Source organism: Pelobates fuscus, chromosome 2 (assembly GCF_036172605.1).
Source record: "Pelobates fuscus isolate aPelFus1 chromosome 2, aPelFus1.pri, whole genome shotgun sequence".
NCBI lineage: Eukaryota > Metazoa > Chordata > Amphibia > Anura > Pelobatidae > Pelobates > Pelobates fuscus.
In genome coordinates this window covers 47,853,809-47,872,483 of record NC_086318.1, presented here as the reverse complement: position 1 = coordinate 47,872,483, position 18,675 = coordinate 47,853,809, and the positions used below count along the sequence as shown (strand labels likewise).

The 18,675-nt window shown below is 40.0% G+C and overlaps 1 protein-coding gene across 1 annotated transcript; it reads right to left on the bottom strand.

The window, feature by feature from the left end:
* Positions 1-260: 260 nt before the first annotated feature.
* Positions 261-13,059, bottom strand: RDH14 (retinol dehydrogenase 14). The gene is made up of 2 exons (XM_063442128.1): positions 12,661-13,059; positions 261-1,064 (listed from the first exon to the last, which is right to left on the bottom strand). Exons 1-2 carry the CDS (start codon positions 13,012-13,014, stop codon positions 447-449), a joined length of 972 nt encoding a protein of 323 aa, XP_063298198.1. The 5' UTR covers positions 13,015-13,059; the 3' UTR covers positions 261-446.
* Positions 13,060-18,675: the final 5,616 nt, after the last annotated feature.

Below are 18,675 nucleotides of genomic sequence, written 5' to 3'. Positions count from 1 at the left end.
GCGAGAGCCGCGGCTCTCGCGAGACTTACACTGGGAGCTGACCGAGGTGCTGAACGGACGGCGCGGAGGAGGAGAGAGCTGACAGGAGCTGCAGGAGAGGTAAGTAAGATCTCTGCCAGCCCCCTCTCCCTCAGTCTGTATTATGGCAATGCAAATTGCCATAATACAGACTATTGACTCGAGTATAAGCCGAGTTCCGGTTTTTCAGCACAAAAAATGTGCTGAAAAACTCGGCTTATACTCGAGTATATACGGTACTTTTGAGATGTCTATAAAATGGTTAAAAAAAAAACCTTTCCTTTATTAAAAAGCAAAGGTTTTTTTTTTTTTAAGCATTATCCTTAACATTGACAATTATATTTATAGAAAGACACCTGTTCACAGTGCCTCTGTTGTTGGTATGCTTTAATATGTGTGCCTCCACTTTAGTAGAATAGTTTAAATGTCTATCTTATAAGCCCAACCATAATTTCACTGATATCCCAGAGTTTTCGAGCTACTAAATCATCCATGGCTTTGGGCAGTAACTCCTCTTCTTTGCAATCACCAAAGTACTTCCCAGATACTCCCTCAACTTCTGGACTGGTAGCCAAATATATAGATGTCTGAGCACCTTCCTCTGGCGATTTAAAGAAGGCCCATGACACCACGCTAAACAAGGGCTTCATCAAAATAGGAATATTGATGTATCTCCCTAAATTAGTTCTGACAATCCCAGGATGCAGAGCATTGACTGTAACCCCCGTGCCTTCCAAACGTCTGGAGAGTTCTCTAGTGAACAAAATATTGGCCAATTTGCTGCGACTGTAGCCAAAACTTTTACTGTAACTCTTCTCACTGTTCAAGTCGTCAAAGTTGATTTCACCGTATTTGTAAAGTTTTGATGAAACAACCACAATCCGACTAGGAGCAGAACTTTTCAAGAGGCTCAGAAGCAAATGAGTGAGGAGAAAATGGCCCAAATGGTTGACACCAAACTGCATTTCAAATCCATCTTCTGTCTTCATGTAGGGACACTGAAAGATCCCAGCATTATTGATGAGGACATCCAAGTGAGGTTCTTCCTTAAATAAGAAAAGAAAGATTGGTTAACAGCCAGAACATATCCACAAATGGTTTTGAAATGCCAAGTTTTATCCACAATTCATCTCCATGCCAGCAGATACCACCGCTATGCTCATAAATAATGTTTATAAAGTGATCTACGAAGAATATTATGATTTTTGCTTTCTTTTATTACATTTTACTTCCAGAAAGCACCTTTTAATGAAAATCATTGGATTATAAACAAATACTTTAATAAGGTGCAACAGAAGCCTCATAAAATGACCAGTATGATCATAATGCCTAGTGGTCTCTGATGCTTGAAAATAAAATTTTACATGAAGTAACAAAAGAAAAAAAAAAAAAAAAATATATATATATATATATATATATATATATATATATATATAAAAAAATAATATGTAATAAATGAGGGCTTGCACTCACGATCTGTAGATAAGTAAAACAATTCTTGTTTATTTCAATTCGATTAAAACATGGTTGCTGCCATCAACGTTTCAGCCACTCCTGTGGCTTTCATCAGGATCAATTCAGCATGCTGAATGCTGAATTGATCCTGATGAAAGCCACAGGAGTGGCTGAAACGTTGATGGCAGCAACCATGTTTTAATCGAATTGAAATAAACAAGAATTGTTTTACTTATCTACAGACCGTGAGTGCAAGCCCTCATTTATTACATATTATAGTAGTTTTTGGCTATGGCTTTTATGCACCCGGCATTTTTTCATATTTTTGAGTGTGTGTGCTGGGTAACATTGGACACTATATATTATATATATATATATATATATATATATACACACATATATACACACACACACACACACACACGGGAGTCAAGCACATTAATTTGTAGATTATATATATTGGAGGGACATGCCAGGCATCCAACACTTTGGGCACGGTGTAGGCACGGTGTATACCGTATATACTCGTGTATAAGTCGATCTCATGTATAAGTCGCGTGCAGTTTTGTGACCAACAATTGTGAAATATGCTATGACTTGTGGATAAGGCGAGGGTAAAACTTGGGGCTATGAAATTCTGTGATTTTTATAATTATATACACACACACATACTCATACAAACACACTCTGCATTATATATGCACACTCTGTGTGTATATAATGCAGAGTGTGTGTGTGTGTGTGTTTGTATGAGTGTGTGTGTGTGTGTATATATAATGCAGAGAGTGTGTGTGTATATAATGCAGAGAGTGTGTGTGTGTGTATGAGTGTGTGTGAACTGGGTGGGGGGAGGGCATTTTTATTATTTTTTATTTTAAAATGTTTACAAAAATTATTTAAGTATTATTTTATTATTATTTTTTTTTTAATTATTTAATTTTATTTTCGTCCCCCCTCCCTGCTTGTTAGATGGCCAGGGAGGGGGGCTCTCATTCCCTGGTGGTCAAGTGGATGGGCTATGTAGGAGGGGGCTGGCAGAGAGCATTAACTTTCCTGCAGCTCCTGTCAGCTCCCTTCTCTCACCTCCGGTCCGGTCAGCTGCCACTATAAGTCTCGCGGTCTCTCGCGAGGAGAGAGAAGGGAGCTGACAGGAGCTGCAGGAAAGGTAAGTTACAGCTCTCTGCCAGCCCCCAACAGGACCGCCGGGCTTGTAATGAGCCTGGCGGTCCTGGTCTGTATTATGTCAAAGTAAGTTGCCATAATACAGACATTGACTCGAGTGGGGGGTTTTCAGCACAAAAAATGTGCTGAAAAACTCGACTTATACTCGAGTATATACGGTATTAGTTGGGAGGGTGGTTATTTTGTTTAACTTTAACAGATTTTGCTCCATAAACTCACCTTGTCTGCCCCATCCTATTTAAATGTGTATTAGACAAAAAATATATACTATTTATTTCTACAATAATGTTTTGAACAGAAACCCATAGAAATTATGAAAGCATGCAAGAAAGACTGTGGTGTTTTATTATTACTTATTACACCCTCTCTTTGGAGGCCCTCACTTCAAACTCAGATAAACTGTGTTCCTGCTAAAACACTTTCTCAACAAATCCCAAATAACTCCGCAATGCCAGGAATGGAAACGGAACAAATAGAATCCCTCACATTGTATATCAGTCATGAATTAATTTACTAGTTAGTAGTAATGTATTCAAAACGTGATTTATAAACGTAAAGGCTCATTTTCATAATTATCTTTAATATTTGCAACCAGTTGAAGATTTCATATTTGAAATAACTTTTATTGGCAGAACTGGAAGGTGAGAGTGGAGTGTAACCCTTTAAGAGCGACCAAGAGACAGGCATGTGAAATATGGACTCTGGGAGTCCATAAGATTTTCTGAAGAGATGGGTTTTGAGGGACTTCATAAAACAAGCATGTCAAACTGCGGCCCACAATGAATATCTTTGCAACCCAGTGAGCCACGAGTGACATGTTAAGGCAGAGTAGCCACCTGCTCTCTCCACTTTGCAGAAAATGACATTTTTCCAGCCCAGCATCACTAAACTGCGCGCGTGAGGGAGCAGTGAGGAGCAGGAAGGGAAACCTGCAGAGAGAAGATGGACCCCAAGGAGAGGCCCCACACCAGCTCCCAAAAGTAGGAAACAATAAAAATGATTTGTCAGTGTGTGCAAGAATGAGTAAATGTGTGCGTCTGTCAGAGTGTGTGTTGGCCAGTGTTGCGATGGCCACGGATGGACAGTGGAGGACCTGGAGGTGCATGGAGGCATGCAACGCCTTATTCAGACAGGACGTGCTCCACCATCATAGGGTTTCAAGGAGTATCAGGAGGATCCGCTTTGGCACAGGATGCGGACGGCGCCATTGAGGGTATAATACCAGAGGCTGGACTGCAGGGTCGCATAGTGGCAGTGGCAATGTGAGTGGAGTCTGCTTGTTGGCTAATATTGTGTTTTTTTTTTTTTTTTTAAGGTGGGGGACCAGGATTTAGTTTAGAGGGGGATGCTGGATTTTTTTTTTTTTTTTTAACTGGATTTTTCTAAATAAACATACATTTCTATGAAAGTTTGTTTTTGAAGCCCACAAACTTAAACCTGGTTTATTTGGCCCGTGCTAGCATTGGGGTTTAGCATGCTTGTCTTAAATAATTGCAGACTAGGGAAGAGTCTGATGGGGGCAGGCAGGTTGTTCAAAGGGAAAGGATCCACCCGCGAGAAGTTCTGCACGTTGAGTCATCAGTAAGGGGTGTGAGCAGCAGACAGGAGAAGGTCATCAGCAGAGCGGAGAGACCGGGAATGGGCATATCTACAAATTATTGAAGAAATGTAACAGGGGCAAGGGTTGTTAAGAGGTTTATATGTAAGGGTTAGTATTTTGAATTGACTCCTATAGGCTACAGGAAGCCGATGTGAGGATTGACAGAAGGGCGAGGTTTGAAAGAAGCGACAGGAAAATCAGTCTAACAGCAGCATTCATTACAGACTATAGCAAGGCAGTACGGCTTCTGATTGCCGTAATCAATGCGAGAAATATCCATTGGTCCATGGTTGGATGCAGGCAACATTTTCAAGGTGGAATTGACAAGTTTTAGCCACAGATTGGATGTTAAGTGTGTTCAGTTTTAGAGAGATTGAGTTTCAAAATTAGGGAAAACATCTAGTCAGAGATGGAAGAAAGGCAAGCAGTGACACATTGTAGGACGGCGGGGGAGATATATATCTGGGTGTTGTCAGCATACAGGTGGTAGAGGAATCAATGTTTGCCAAAAGAAGTAACGCGAAAACAGAAGAAGACCAAGAACAGAAGTCAAGATGCATTTTCAGTAGAATTTGGGGAAACCACTAGAAGCATTTGTTGTGCTGAAACATTTAAATTGCTTTTGTTTGGTTTGTTCATTGCAAACAGCTAAAAGTCTGTAACATTAACAAACCTGATTTTCCGTGGGGGTTGAATAATTTTGATTACAAATGTACTCTTTACAGGAAGCATTAAGGAAGGCTGTGCTAGTCACATGCAGAGAGGTGCGACTAGGGATGTACTGTATAAGCAAAGTGATTTAACTCCTAAATGGCAGAGAATTGAGCAGTGAGACTGCAGGGGCATGATCTACACACCAAATCTGCTTCATTATGTTTTTCTGGTTAGATTAATGGAATTTACCAAACATGTAAACATTGAATGAATATAGAGCCTCATACTACATAATTAACTTATCCCTTTCAGGACCAGGCTTCATTTGCCTGTTTTTTTTCCACCTCAGGACCACAGAAATGTGTGCGTGTGTGTGTAACAGCAAATTCCATCTTTTTTAATTATTTCACCAACACATATTATATACCATTTTTAAAGGACACAAATATCTTTATTTGATGTGACATACATAAATTCTCATTTATTATAAAAACAAAAGAACAAAAAAACATTTCATGTTTTACAGTTATTTTGATTAATGGATTTAATGGGACCATCTCTCATTCTGAGGCATTATAGCAATAGGATTGTTCGTATTACCCTACAAATGCCAACCATTTGTAAAAGTAGACACTCCAGAGTATCATATGGTGTCTATTATGCCTTAACGTGCCAACATTATTTCACCAGTTAATCTCAAAGTTTGCAGAAAATGTTTTATTTTGCATTTATTTACATGCTCGTATTATGCTCAGCTACATCTTTTAAGTACAATACCCCTGATGTGTGCCTATATTGTGAAATTACACCGCCATATAAGAGAATATATATATATATATATATATATATATATATATATATATATATATATATATATTACAGTTAAAGTGCAGAAATCAGTTAATCTGCAGATTAACTAGGGCGATCAGTTAAAGTGCAGAAAATTATTTCTTTTCTCAAATATTTCTCACATTACCTAGGTAATCTGCACATTACCTACCAGGCACTCGTTAAAGTGCAAAAAAAACCAAAAAACCTCCGGCCATCTCTGAGGGGCTCACAGCTCTGGAGGACACCATGGTGTGCACAGGCTGCTGTTCTGTTCTTGTCTGGACCACATAGTCACATACCTCTTCAAACAGTTATCCCGAACTGGTAAGAAACGAGGAGCCTCCACCACCACAAGAGAGCGAGCGCTTCCTGCACATTATGCAGCAACAACCTGAAATGATCTCAGCAGATGCTCTCCACTGTTCGCGATGATATATATTTGAAGACTGTGGTCCAATCAGTGGTCCATGAGCAGACCTCTTCTTGGTTTCATTCTCCCCAATGAGAGAAGTATTTCTCGGACTTACAGAGCAGCATTGTTAGTAGCCAGCCCCCCCCCCCCTTTCTGAGAAGCAACAAGCCATGCGTCTATGCTTTGAGAATTTGATGGTGGAGGGCATTGAAAGGAACATGCTCACAAAAAGAAATTGAGACAGGTTCACACAGAATCTTTCTGCCTTCAGACGAGAAGTGAACGACTCTGCAGAGACTGCACTGAAAGGGGTGAAACAGGTTCTGCAAGGACGTTTTTGTAATAAATAATTTCCTCTTTACCGAGGGAAAGAAACAAACATTTTGCACTTTAACTAGACGGAAGCAGTTAATGTGCACATTACTTAGGTAAATTGTGGAAAACTCTTGATTCCGCACTTTAACTGAGCAAATCAGTTAATTTGCAGATTAACTAGTTAATGTGCACATTAACTGATTTCACACTTTAACTGTAACATACACACACACACACACACACACACAAGCATTTCCACTTATTTTCATAGATGGATTTAATTGAGCTATGTCCCATTTTGGAGCATTCCTGCACGTTCAAACTACCTCACAAAGGCCAGTTATATGTGAACGCGTAAAGCAGGGGTCCTCTAGATCTTTGAGTTCAGCTCATGAAAAATGGGGGCAAAAACAAAAAAGTGTTGAGTTTATAATTTTGGTGTGTGTGTGCGTGCGTATGTTTTTTGCTTTAATTTAACCCCTTAAGACCGCAGGACGTACTATGCCGTCCTTATTTTGGTGGCTCTAAAAGCCGCAGGACGGCATAGTACGTCCTGCGATCTTATGTACTTACCCGGTCGCCGGCGATTGCGGTATGGGGGACTTACCTGGGAGCCCAGGGAGTCCCCCTGCGTCCTCTTCAGCCGCCCAGGGCCATGTGATCGCGAGGTCCTTGCGAGGACCCCGCGATCACATGGACGGCATAGCCGTCCAAGGCATTGCCAGCAGGGGGAGTGCCTGTAATGACAGGTACTCCCCCTGCTGTCTGAAAAAAAATAAAAAAATGTTAAAACAGTGTAAAAATAAATTATATATACTTCGATCATATATATATTTATTATATATATGATCTAAGTATATATATACACATATACACACACACACACACACACACAAATATGCATACACTGTCTACGTGTATTTTAATATTAATATATACATAATTATATATATATATATATATATCAAAATACACGTACAATGATATTGATTAAATATATATAATTTTCATTATATATATATATATATATATATATATATATATATATATATATATATATATATATATATATATATATATGAAAATTGAAAATCCCCCGCACTCACGCTTAGTTGTGTGTCCAATTTGCCGGGTGCCTGGCATGAACTCCCATAGAAAGATATTTGCCAAAAAACTGCCGCTCACCGGTCTTGTAAAAGTCCAAAATAGTCCAAAAGTCCAAAAAGTCCAAAATATATAAATACGTTAAAAAAATAAATAAAAAAAATAAAAAAATAGATAAAAAATATATAAACATGCGTAATTTCGTTCTAACTGTATTTTAAAATTAATATATATATATAGATATCAAAATACATGTAGAACGAAATAATATATATATCTATATACATAAGTATATACGTATATATCACTATGTATATACCTATATATAAATAAAAATAATTTTAAAAAATTATATACATATATACACACACACACACACACACACATACATACATACATATATAATAATTCTACGCATATATTTATGTAATAATTTTACATAATTAGGTCATTTTATTAATTACAATTTGCAGGACCTGCCTGCCAACCCAGGCCAAAAGTTCAGGGAATTACATTGTCTAGCACTATATTTAACTCTGTAACTTTCCAAGACACCATGAAACCTGTACATGGGGGGTACTGTTTTACTCGGAAGACTTCGCTGAACACAAATATTAGTGTTTCAAAACAGTAAAATATATTACAACGACGATATCGACAGTGACATTTTTTGCATTTTTCACACACAAATGGCACTTACACTGACGATATAAATTGTTGTGATACGTTTTACTGTTTTGAAACACTAATATTTGTGTTCAGCGAAGTCTCCTGAGTATAACAGTACCCCTCATGTACAGGTTTTATGGTGTTTTCAAAAGTTACAGAGTCAAATATAAGGTTTGCGTTTCAGTTTTTTCACATTAAAATTTGCCAGGTTGCCTTTGAGACCGTATGGTAGCCCAGGAATGAAAATTATCCCCATGATGGCATACCATTTGCAATAGTAGACAACCCAGGGTATTGCAAATAGGGTATGTTCAGTTTTTTTAGTAGCCACTTAGTCACAAACACTGGCCAAAATTTGCGTTCAAATTCGTTTTTTGCATTTTCAAATATTAACACTAACTTTGGCCAGTGTTTGTGACCAAGTGGCTACTAAAAAAGACTGGACATACTCAATTTGCAATACCTTAGGTTGTCTACTTTTGCAAATGGTATGCCATCATGGGGGTAATTCTTATTTCTGGGCTACCATATGGTCTCAAAGGCAACGTAACCAATCTGGCGAATTTCAATGTAAAAAAACTGAAATATGTAACACGCTATATTTGACCCTGTAACTTCCCAAAACACCATAAAACCTGTACATAGGGGGTACTGTTTTACACGCGAGACATCGCTGAATACAAATATGTGTATTGTATTGCAGTAAAAGCAAACAGTATTATGACATTCACAGTTAGAATGTCACGTAGAACTAAAAAAATTTAAAAAATTCTTATTTTCTCCCATTTTTTTAATATTGTTTTCATATTAAATTATGTTCCATACCTAAATATTTGATGTTAAACGAAAGCCCCGTTTCCCCTGAATAAAATGATATATAATAATGGGGGGTGCATTTAATATGAAAGAGGTGAATTATGGTTGGACAGACATATAGCGCAAATGCCAGGTTTTGTTTACGTTTTTTTGGATCACAACTTGTACATTTGGCTGCGGTCTTAAGGGGTTAAACTTGTTTTGTTGTTTGTTTGTTTTTTTTTACATCTAACGCAACAGAAAATTTCCCAATTTCCCACTAACTTCCACCCAACCCTGCTAAATCACCAATAAAAAATAAAATAAAAATATTATCCATTGATGGTAAAAAAAAAAAAAAAAAAAAAAAAAATCACAGTAAAGTACGTACTGTGATCTGTATTCTGATCACTGCAACCAATGATCAAAGGGCAAAATTTGGATTTACAGGGCTAAAAGGAGTTTTAATATTACTGAATATGTAATCACTAGCAGCGCACAAATAACTGAGATCAGTTTCTCCCCACTTCACAACGAGATGGGAGGTGGATCAGATATCCCAGCAGCACTGTGATCGCAGTGACTGGATGTCACATTGATCACGTGCTTGGACAGCACCATTTGCTGTTGCTGATCTGCCTCCGACCTCGAGGCACCCAGCAATAGCATTAAACCCACGATTGTCGCAATTGTGGTGATCTACGTTATTTTGAACTATTCTGCGATGGGTCATGTACATTATGTCAAGCATTTGGTTTATGGGAGTTGTATTCTAGCTGTAAGCTTTCTACAGCAGACAGCTGAAGATTAAAATTAACATGTAATTGTCTAACTAAAATCCCATCGTCGGTACTACATCAAGCAGCGCAATCCTCCCACTGCCACCACATTGATCAGAGTGACAATACTCCGTTCCTATATTTCTCTACCGCAGAAGTCATCACAGCACAAGCTGCGCATTGGTGACGGAGAACCACCTGTATGAGGGTTCTCCTGCTCTCTAATATCAGTTAATGACATATAGATCTATGTTGACTAAACTGTAGAACTGATTGACCTGTGGAGGAAGGACATTTTAAATAGTTTTTTTTCTTTCAATGTATATATTTTCTATATATTGTACAAGCACAATGTATTGATGGAATTTACTTCAAGATTAAAAACAACTTGTGTGTAAAATGATAGTTATAGTCTGAAACTCGCCAACACCCTAAGCTTTGCCTGTTAAAGGACAACGGTCATCAAATTTCCACTTCTCGTTTATTTAAAAGCTCATTGTATTTAATGTTTCAACTCAGACTGCTGCGCAACCTAACTTGTCTGGTTAGGCTAATGGAATCTGACCAAAGGCAGGTGCTCACGTTAAAAATGCTCTTAAAAAAATAAAAGTCATTAAATATAAAAAACATTTAAAAAGAAAGAATTGAAATTTAAGAGAAGAAAAAGAAAAATCAACAAAAGCATAGAAAACATCTATAAGTCACTTCCTGGTTTTGCAAGGGCGCACTGTGACTCATGCACAGTATGGAGTTGTTGGTTTTTAAAGGAAAGGAATCTTTATTTTAAAATGTAATGGTTCTTTCATTAAATAGGTCAAATCATGCGTGTAGTGATAGTTCATTATTCTACCTCCGTAAACGCTATTTCAGCATTTTCTGGGGTGAATAATGTACTTACCTTCCACTGCACTGTCTACCCCATCTCATGATGTATCTAAAAGAAATTCTGGTGACACAGCACTGCAAAAGTTAACTGGGCCTTCGCTGGCAAAGTATGTAAAAATGTAAAGATAGAAATGTCATTTAAAAAGCAGCTTTTAATCAGCTATACGGTTGTGTTAAAATCAGCCATGTGACAGTAATCTATCGTTTTGGCCTACATATACCAAAGGCTTGCTGTGACTAGAAGGTGCGATAGAGATACCCCATCATTAATACTTGCCAACAGTAGGCCAGTGCAATAGGATGTCATAGAAGAGCATGTAACTGCAATGATGCAGTAAAGTTCGTAAATAAAATGCTCTGTTAGTAAATAAAAAGTTCTGCCTGCCCAGCTATGTGTGCGTTGGGTAGGATATAAATAACAGGCTGAAATTAACACTGATTACAGCCCTCTAAGGGTCAGGTGTTAGCAACCTTCAACGCTCCAGATGTTGTGGACTACACCTCCCATGATGCTCTTACAGCCATAATACAGACAAAGAATTCTGACATGACGAGAAGTATAGCACTTTGGTAAATACTGGGAAATAAAGCGCGGATGCAAGACCTCTTAATGGTTAACTTCCTATAACTGGCTAAGATTGATAGGACTTGTAGTCATCAATACTAATCATCAAATGGTTGTCAAAAAGGAACAGTGTCATTATTATTGGGGTTTTTTCTATAGGAAAAGGGGTCCCTAAGCTGAAGCTGTGGAGAGAGCTACAGTAAACCAACAGCTGGCTGTGATTGATAGGACTTGTCGTTATAAACTTTATTCAACAGATGTTATTAAAGAAGAATAGTGTCATTATCATTGGTTGTATTTACTTTATATAGGTAAATGGTGGCTACGCTGAAACTACAAAGAACTACGGCAACCAGCTGGCTGAGATTGATAGGACTTTCATTCCAAGCAACTGGCACGCTTTGAAGAACCCACACCCCCAGTGAGCAGCCTGGCTGAGCTGGACTAGCACCCCCAGCCTGGCTGAGCTGGACTAGCACCCCCAGCCTGGCTGAGCTGGACTAGCACCCCCAGCCTGGCTGAGCTGGACTAGCACCCCCAGCCTGGCTGAGCTGGACTAGCACCCCCAGCCTGGCTGAGCTGGACTAGCACCCCCAGCCTGGCTGAGCTGGACTAGCACCCCCAGCCTGGCTGAGCTGGACTAGCACCCCCAGCCTGGCTGAGCTGGACTAGCACCCCCAGCCTGGCTGAGCTGGACTAGCACCCCCAGCCTGGCTGAGCTGGACTAGCACCCCCAGCCTGGCTGAGCTGGACTAGCACCCCCAGCCTGGCTGAGCTGGACTAGCACCCCCAGCCTGGCTGAGCTGGACTAGCACCCCCAGCCTGGCTGAGCTGGACTAGCACCCCCAGCCTGGCTGAGCTGGACTAGCACTCCCAGCCTGGCTGAGCTGGACTAGCACTCCCAGCCTGGCTGAGCTGGACTAGCACTCCCAGCAGTGGCAGCCTGGCTGAGCTGGACTAGCACTCCCAGCAGTGGCAGCCTGGCTGAGCTGGACTAGCACTCCCAGCAGTGGCTGCCTAGCTGAGCTGGACTAGCACTCCCAGCAGTGGCTGCCTGGCTGAGCTGGACTAGCACTCCCAGCAGTGGCTGCCTGGCTGAGCTGGACTAGCACTCCCAGCAGTGGCTGCCTGGCTGAGCTGGACTAGCACTCCCAGCAGTGGCTGCCTGGCTGAGCTGGACTAGCACTCCCAGCAGTGGCTGCCTGGCTGAGCTGGACTAGCACTCCCAGTGGCTGGCTGGCTGAGCTGGACTAGCACTCCCAGTGATCAGGCTGAGTGAGCTGGCTGGCTGAGCTGGACTAGCACTCCCAGTGGCTGGCTGGCTGAGCTGGACTAGCACTCCCAGTGGCTGGCTGAGCTGGACTAGCACTCCCAGTGGCTGGCTGAGAGTCTTTACCTTGACCACCTCCTGGCAGAACCTGCGGACGGATCGCAGTGAGCTGAGGTCCAGCTCTTTGATGACCACCTCCCCGGGTCCCTCCAGCCACAGCTCCCGGGCCGCCTCCTCCGCCCGGCCCCGGTCTCTGCATGCCAGGATCACCCGGGCCTGCTCCCGGACCAGCTCGGCCGCCGTGGCTCGCCCGATGCCGCTGTTAGCCCCGGTGATGATCACCGTCTTCCCCCGCATGAGCCCGGAGCCGGCCGCTCGAGCACCGCTGCTGCTCATTAGCCTGCGAGCCACCAACACTAGCCCGCCGCCCAGAGCCACGGCCGCAGCCACCATCAGGGCAGAGGAGGAAGAAGCCGCCATCACAGTCAAGGGCAAGAGGCGGCGTCACGGATCACGTGACACTGCGCAGGCAGGACAGAGCGCTCAGACGTGGGCGAGGGCGTGTGGTGTGAGATCGCTGAGCATGCCGGGAAATGTAGTCTCCGGCAACACGTGCGCATGCGCAGTAATAGTAGTACCTAATGTTTAGGTCCTTTGACCCACTCAAACACATATCACATGACTAGGGCTCTTTAAAGGGAAAGTGTCACTTTCAGGAGTTATTAATTATTGGTTATTTATCCTTATATTTAATAAATGTATATTTATGGCACATGGAAAAATAAACGTAAAAATCCACACATGTTTACCCTGCAGACTGGATGCCTCCATCTTAACTCCCGCCATTGGTTGTTATAAACTCTTGTCTTTGACAGCATTGAGAAAACATACTGAGAAGAGGAGAAATTAAACAAGGTTTTGTGTTTTTCTCGCCATTTGATGCTCTAGCTACGGAGTTTCTCTAAGCTTTTGTCCTCGTATTCTCTGTTTCTGTTGCAATGCAGCAACTTAGCTCTCCCCAAGTTAAAAGGGTAATCCAGATGTGGACCCCGTGCTCACTGCTTAGAGGGGTATCAGCTACACCTCACTGATGAGGCCCAAAAAAGGTAAAAACTATCGTCTGGTACCTCTTGTGCAGAGAGAACTGGCATTTCACTTCGGGACTCACTTAAAGGGGTATCTGCCTGATATGCTTCAAAATATATTTTGTCTGTAATGGCACAAGTGAGCAAAAACCATTTTGAGACTTACCAAAGGGGAAGCTTTTGTGTTCTTCTAAGCTAGTCTTACAACCAGAGTTTAGGCTCCCCTTGGAACTCTTTAAAAAAGTTTTTAAACTTACCTGTATTCCAGCATTGCATGGCTAAATCCTATCCCTGCTCTGCCTCCCTGGTTGAGATCATCAAAACCTTTTGGAAAATTGTTGTTGGTTGTATCGTGACTTTTACCCAGCTGAGGAAGCCGACAGAAGCTTGTCGAAACGCGTCCTGGTGACTTTCATACTATCACCTTTATGCCCTTATTTTGATATTATTTTTTAATATATTTTAATGTTTTTGATTTTATGTAATATTCTAATTGGCCATTAGAATTTTATATTTACGATTACCTTAATAAAGTATTTTAATTTGATCCATTGGGCTTTTGGTTCCTGCTATATAAGAGTGTAGTCCTTAACTACACAACGTGATAACAACGAGCCTTATTAGTGGCTCCATCCTTGTGAGTACAATATACTTTTATTACTTATTGAAATACTGGTTCCAGACTATATTGCACCATATGTTACTTTGTTTGAGCCCTAGCTAACATCGTGGGGAACTACCTAATTTGAAGAAGGGGAAGGTTGCCTTTACGGATCTGAGACCGTTTATCCCTGAGCTTGGTTGATAGCTCAGAAATATGTGAGTGATATAGAGTGATATTGTGTATATTTGACTACAGTTTCACACTATGAGAATTTAACTTCTCTTTCAGATTATTTTTCATATTCCATCAGCACTGTGGCTTTTTTGGAGTTACACTCATTCAGATTCTGGACGAACTAATATTTGTATGTAGCGCTACACCTTCTTTTGTATTTGGTTTTATGTGATTAGTGTATGAGGAAAGATTACACTTGGTGTTACAGCAGCTATTGTATTTATTTTTGTATATAACATTGTTAATTTCGTGTTAAAATTGAGCGCCAGTATATATTTCTACTATTGCTTAGTTCCTATCCCCGCTCCGCCTCCCTGGTTGAGATCATCAAAACGAACGATCTCAGCCAAACCTTTTGGAAAATTGGAAAGCATTTTAAGGCTTTTGCGCATACACGTCAAAATGCCACGCTGTGTCAATCAGCACCTCTTCATAAAAATGCATTAAATCAGTGCATCTCTATAAGGAACGTTCAGCGTTATGCAACACTGACACAGGAAACATCTGTAGTGGCCGTCTGAGTGACTGCCACTAATGGTGTTCCTAGGCTGTAATGCAAACACTGCCTTTTCTCTAAAGGGACATATTACACAGACCGGAAGAACTACATTAGGCTGTAGTTGTTCTGGTGATTATATTGTCCCTTTATTGTGCAACTTGTCTCAACCGCTCTTGTTTATACCTCACCGTGCTGTCTTTTGTGAGCTCTCTTTTGTGTCCCCCTCTTCAAACCACAGTTTTAAGTGGCCTAAAATTGCACAATTATGTATTTGATGTAGAATTATTTAAAAACCTTCAGCACTTTGGTTAATCTACCTTTCCACAAACAGGAAGTTGCATGGCATTGGTTTATAAAAAGCATATTTTCTACAAAACATAATTTATGACGGTTCCTGTAATATGTATATGAAGGGGTTGCCTGCACTCACCTAAACATGCTTAAATAGGGTGCTGCTGGGGGTCAATAAGTACAGTAAAAATTAAAATCTAGCGCACTCCCTTATCTACTAAACAGCTTGTTTTTTTAAAAAACACCTAATCTAGACAAAAAATAATATTGGGGTTTAGTAACGTTATATGATCATACATTGCATAAGCCTGCCACAACGTAAATGTACCCCATCTATGGGCATCTTATACTGACACGGTTTATGTATCTTACATCCAATCACGGCGCTCATGTTAGTGGGAGTGTAGGGACACAGCTGCTGATGATAATTCCGGTATCGTGACGTCATCACGCACGACGGCTCGTGCGTGTGACGTCACACGCGGAAGTGAAACCTCTTGTGTGCGTCCGTCCCACAATACTGATAAGTCCGAGGAGTGTTGTAGCTCCTCCAAATGTCCGAAGATGTCTCCTCCTGCTTCCTATCGTGACGTAGGCGTGTCGATCCGCACGATAGGAGTCGGCCATTTTTCTTGAGGGCAATGTGCTGGAAGTCAATGTTCATATGTAGTCCAGTATAAATCCAATATTAAAACATGTTGTTTTAATATGGTGAATTCTCAGAGGACATAGTCATAATAAGAGAGGAGAGATAAAAAGAAAAAAAGAGAAAAAGAGAAAAAAAGAAGAAAGGAGTTGGTGTTTTATCCAAAGTAAGGGAATACAACAATAGAGAATACCTTCTCATATACATATCCCCACTGTGTAAATATATATCATAGTGACATCATTACAGAAGTGCATAGTGTGGAACTAGAATGGTGACTTCATACATTTAAAGGCATATACAAGTAAAAAAATATATATATTAAAAATATATAAAAAAATATATATATTAAAAAAATATATATATTAAAAAAATGTATATAGAAGTTAAAAATCACTATTAATATGAATAAATAAAATTATAAAAAGTGACAAATCTCAAAGTCATCATTCAGTCCGTGGGGTTGCATGGTATCCAAATTAAATATCCATTTCATCTCTGTTTGTCCTATGGTCTTAATTAAATCACCCCCTCTCCAGTTTGTGGAAACCCTTTGAATACCCATGAATTCCATATGGCTGGGGTCACAATTGTGTCTCTCTTTAAAATGCATAGAGACACTATGTTTTTCAAAACCGTTCTTTATGTTATACTGACACGGTTCATGTAATATGGTATCTTATACTGACACGGTTCATGTAATATGGTATCTTATACTAACACGGTTCATGTAATATGGTATCTTATACTGACACGGTTCATGTAATACGGGCATCTTATACTGACACGGTTCATGTAATACGGGATCTTATACTGACACGATTCATGTAATATGGGATCTTATACTGACACGGTTCATGTAATACGGGATCTTATACTGACACGATTCATGTAATATGGGATCTTATACTGACACGGTTCATGTAATACGGGATCTTATACTGATACGGTTCATGTAATATGGTATCTTATACTGACACGGTTCATGTAATATGGGATCTTATACTGACACGGTTCATGTAATATGGGATCCTATACTGACACGGTTCATGTAATATGGGATCTTATACTGACATGGTTCATGTAATACGGGATCTTATACTGACACGGTTCATGTAATATGGGATCTTATACTGACATGGTTCATGTAATACGGGATCTTATACTGACACGGTTCATGTAATATGGGATCTTATACTGACACGATTCATGTAATATGGGATCTTATACTGACACGGTTCATGTAATACGGGATCTTATACTGACACGATTCATGTAATATGGGATCTTATACTGACACGGTTCATGTAATACGGGATCTTATACTGATACGGTTCATGTAATATGGTATCTTATACTGACACGGTTCATGTAATATGGGATCTTATACTGACACGGTTCATGTAATATGGGATCCTATACTGACACGGTTCATGTAATATGGGATCTTATACTGACATGGTTCATGTAATACGGGATCTTATACTGACACGGTTCATGTAATATGGGATCTTATACTGACATGGTTCATGTAATACGGGATCTTATACTGACACGGTTCATGTAATATGGGATCTTATACTGACACGATTCATGTAATATGGGATCTTATACTGACACGGTTCATGTAATATGGGATCTTATACTGACACGGTTCATGTAATATGGGATCTTATACTGACACAGTTCATGTAATACGGGATCTTATACTGACACGGTTCATGTAATATGGGATCTTATACTGATACGGTTCATGTAATATGGGATCTTATACTGACACGGTTCATGTAATATGGGATCTTATACTGACATGGTTCATGTAATACGGGATCTTATACTGACACGGTTCATGTAATACGGGATCTTATACTGATACGGTTCATGTAACATGGGATCTTATACTGATACGGTTCATGTAACATGGGATCTTATACTGATACGGTTCATGTAATACAGGATCTTATACTGACACGATTCATGTAATACGGGATCTTTTACTGACTTTCCCTGCACTACTTCTAATACCATTCATTGCAGGTCTGTACCACCCTACTCCATGAAACAGGTGTTTTCTTTATAAATTTCCTTTATATGGTCACAGTAAATACTTATTGTTTTTACTTTGTTCTTAAAGGGATACTATAGTCACCTGAACAACTTTAGCTTAATGAAGCAGTTTTGGTGTATAGAACATGCCCCTGTAGCCTCACTGCTCAATCCTCTGCCATTTAGGAGTTAAATCCCTTTGTTTATGAACCCTAGTCACACCTCCCTGCATGTGACTTGCACAGCCTTCCATAAACACTTCCTGTAAAGAGAGCCCTATTTAGGCTTTCTTTATTGCAAGTTCTGTTTAATTAAGATTTTCTTATCCCCTGCTATGTTAATACACTGCAAGAGCCTCCTGTATGTGATTAAAGTTCAATTTACAGATTGAGATACAATTATTTAAGGTAAATTACATCTGTTTGAAAGTGAAACCAGTTTTTTTTTCATGCAGGCTCTGTCAATCATAGCCAGGGGAGGTGTGGCTAGAGCTGCATAAACAGAAACAAATTGATTTAACTCCTAAATGACAGTGAATTGAGCAGTGAAATTGCAGGGGAATGATCTATACACTAAAACGGCTTTATTTAGCTAAAGTAATTTAGGTGACTATAGTGTTCCTTTAACCAGGGGCATCCTATTTAAATATTCAAATAAAACATAATTCACACTTTCTTTCTATCTTGCATTCTTTTACTTTCCCATTTTTATTTTTTGTTCTTTTGCCAGTATAACA

Coding starts and splice junctions, on each gene's coding strand:
- RDH14 (XM_063442128.1), bottom strand. CDS start 13,014: ATGGCGGCTTCTTCCTCCTCTGCCCTGATGGTGGCTGCGGCCGTGGCT. Junction 1,065..12,660: donor TCTGCCAGGAGGTGGTCAAG/GTAAAGACTCTC, acceptor TTCTTATTTAAG/GAAGAACCTCACTTGGATGT.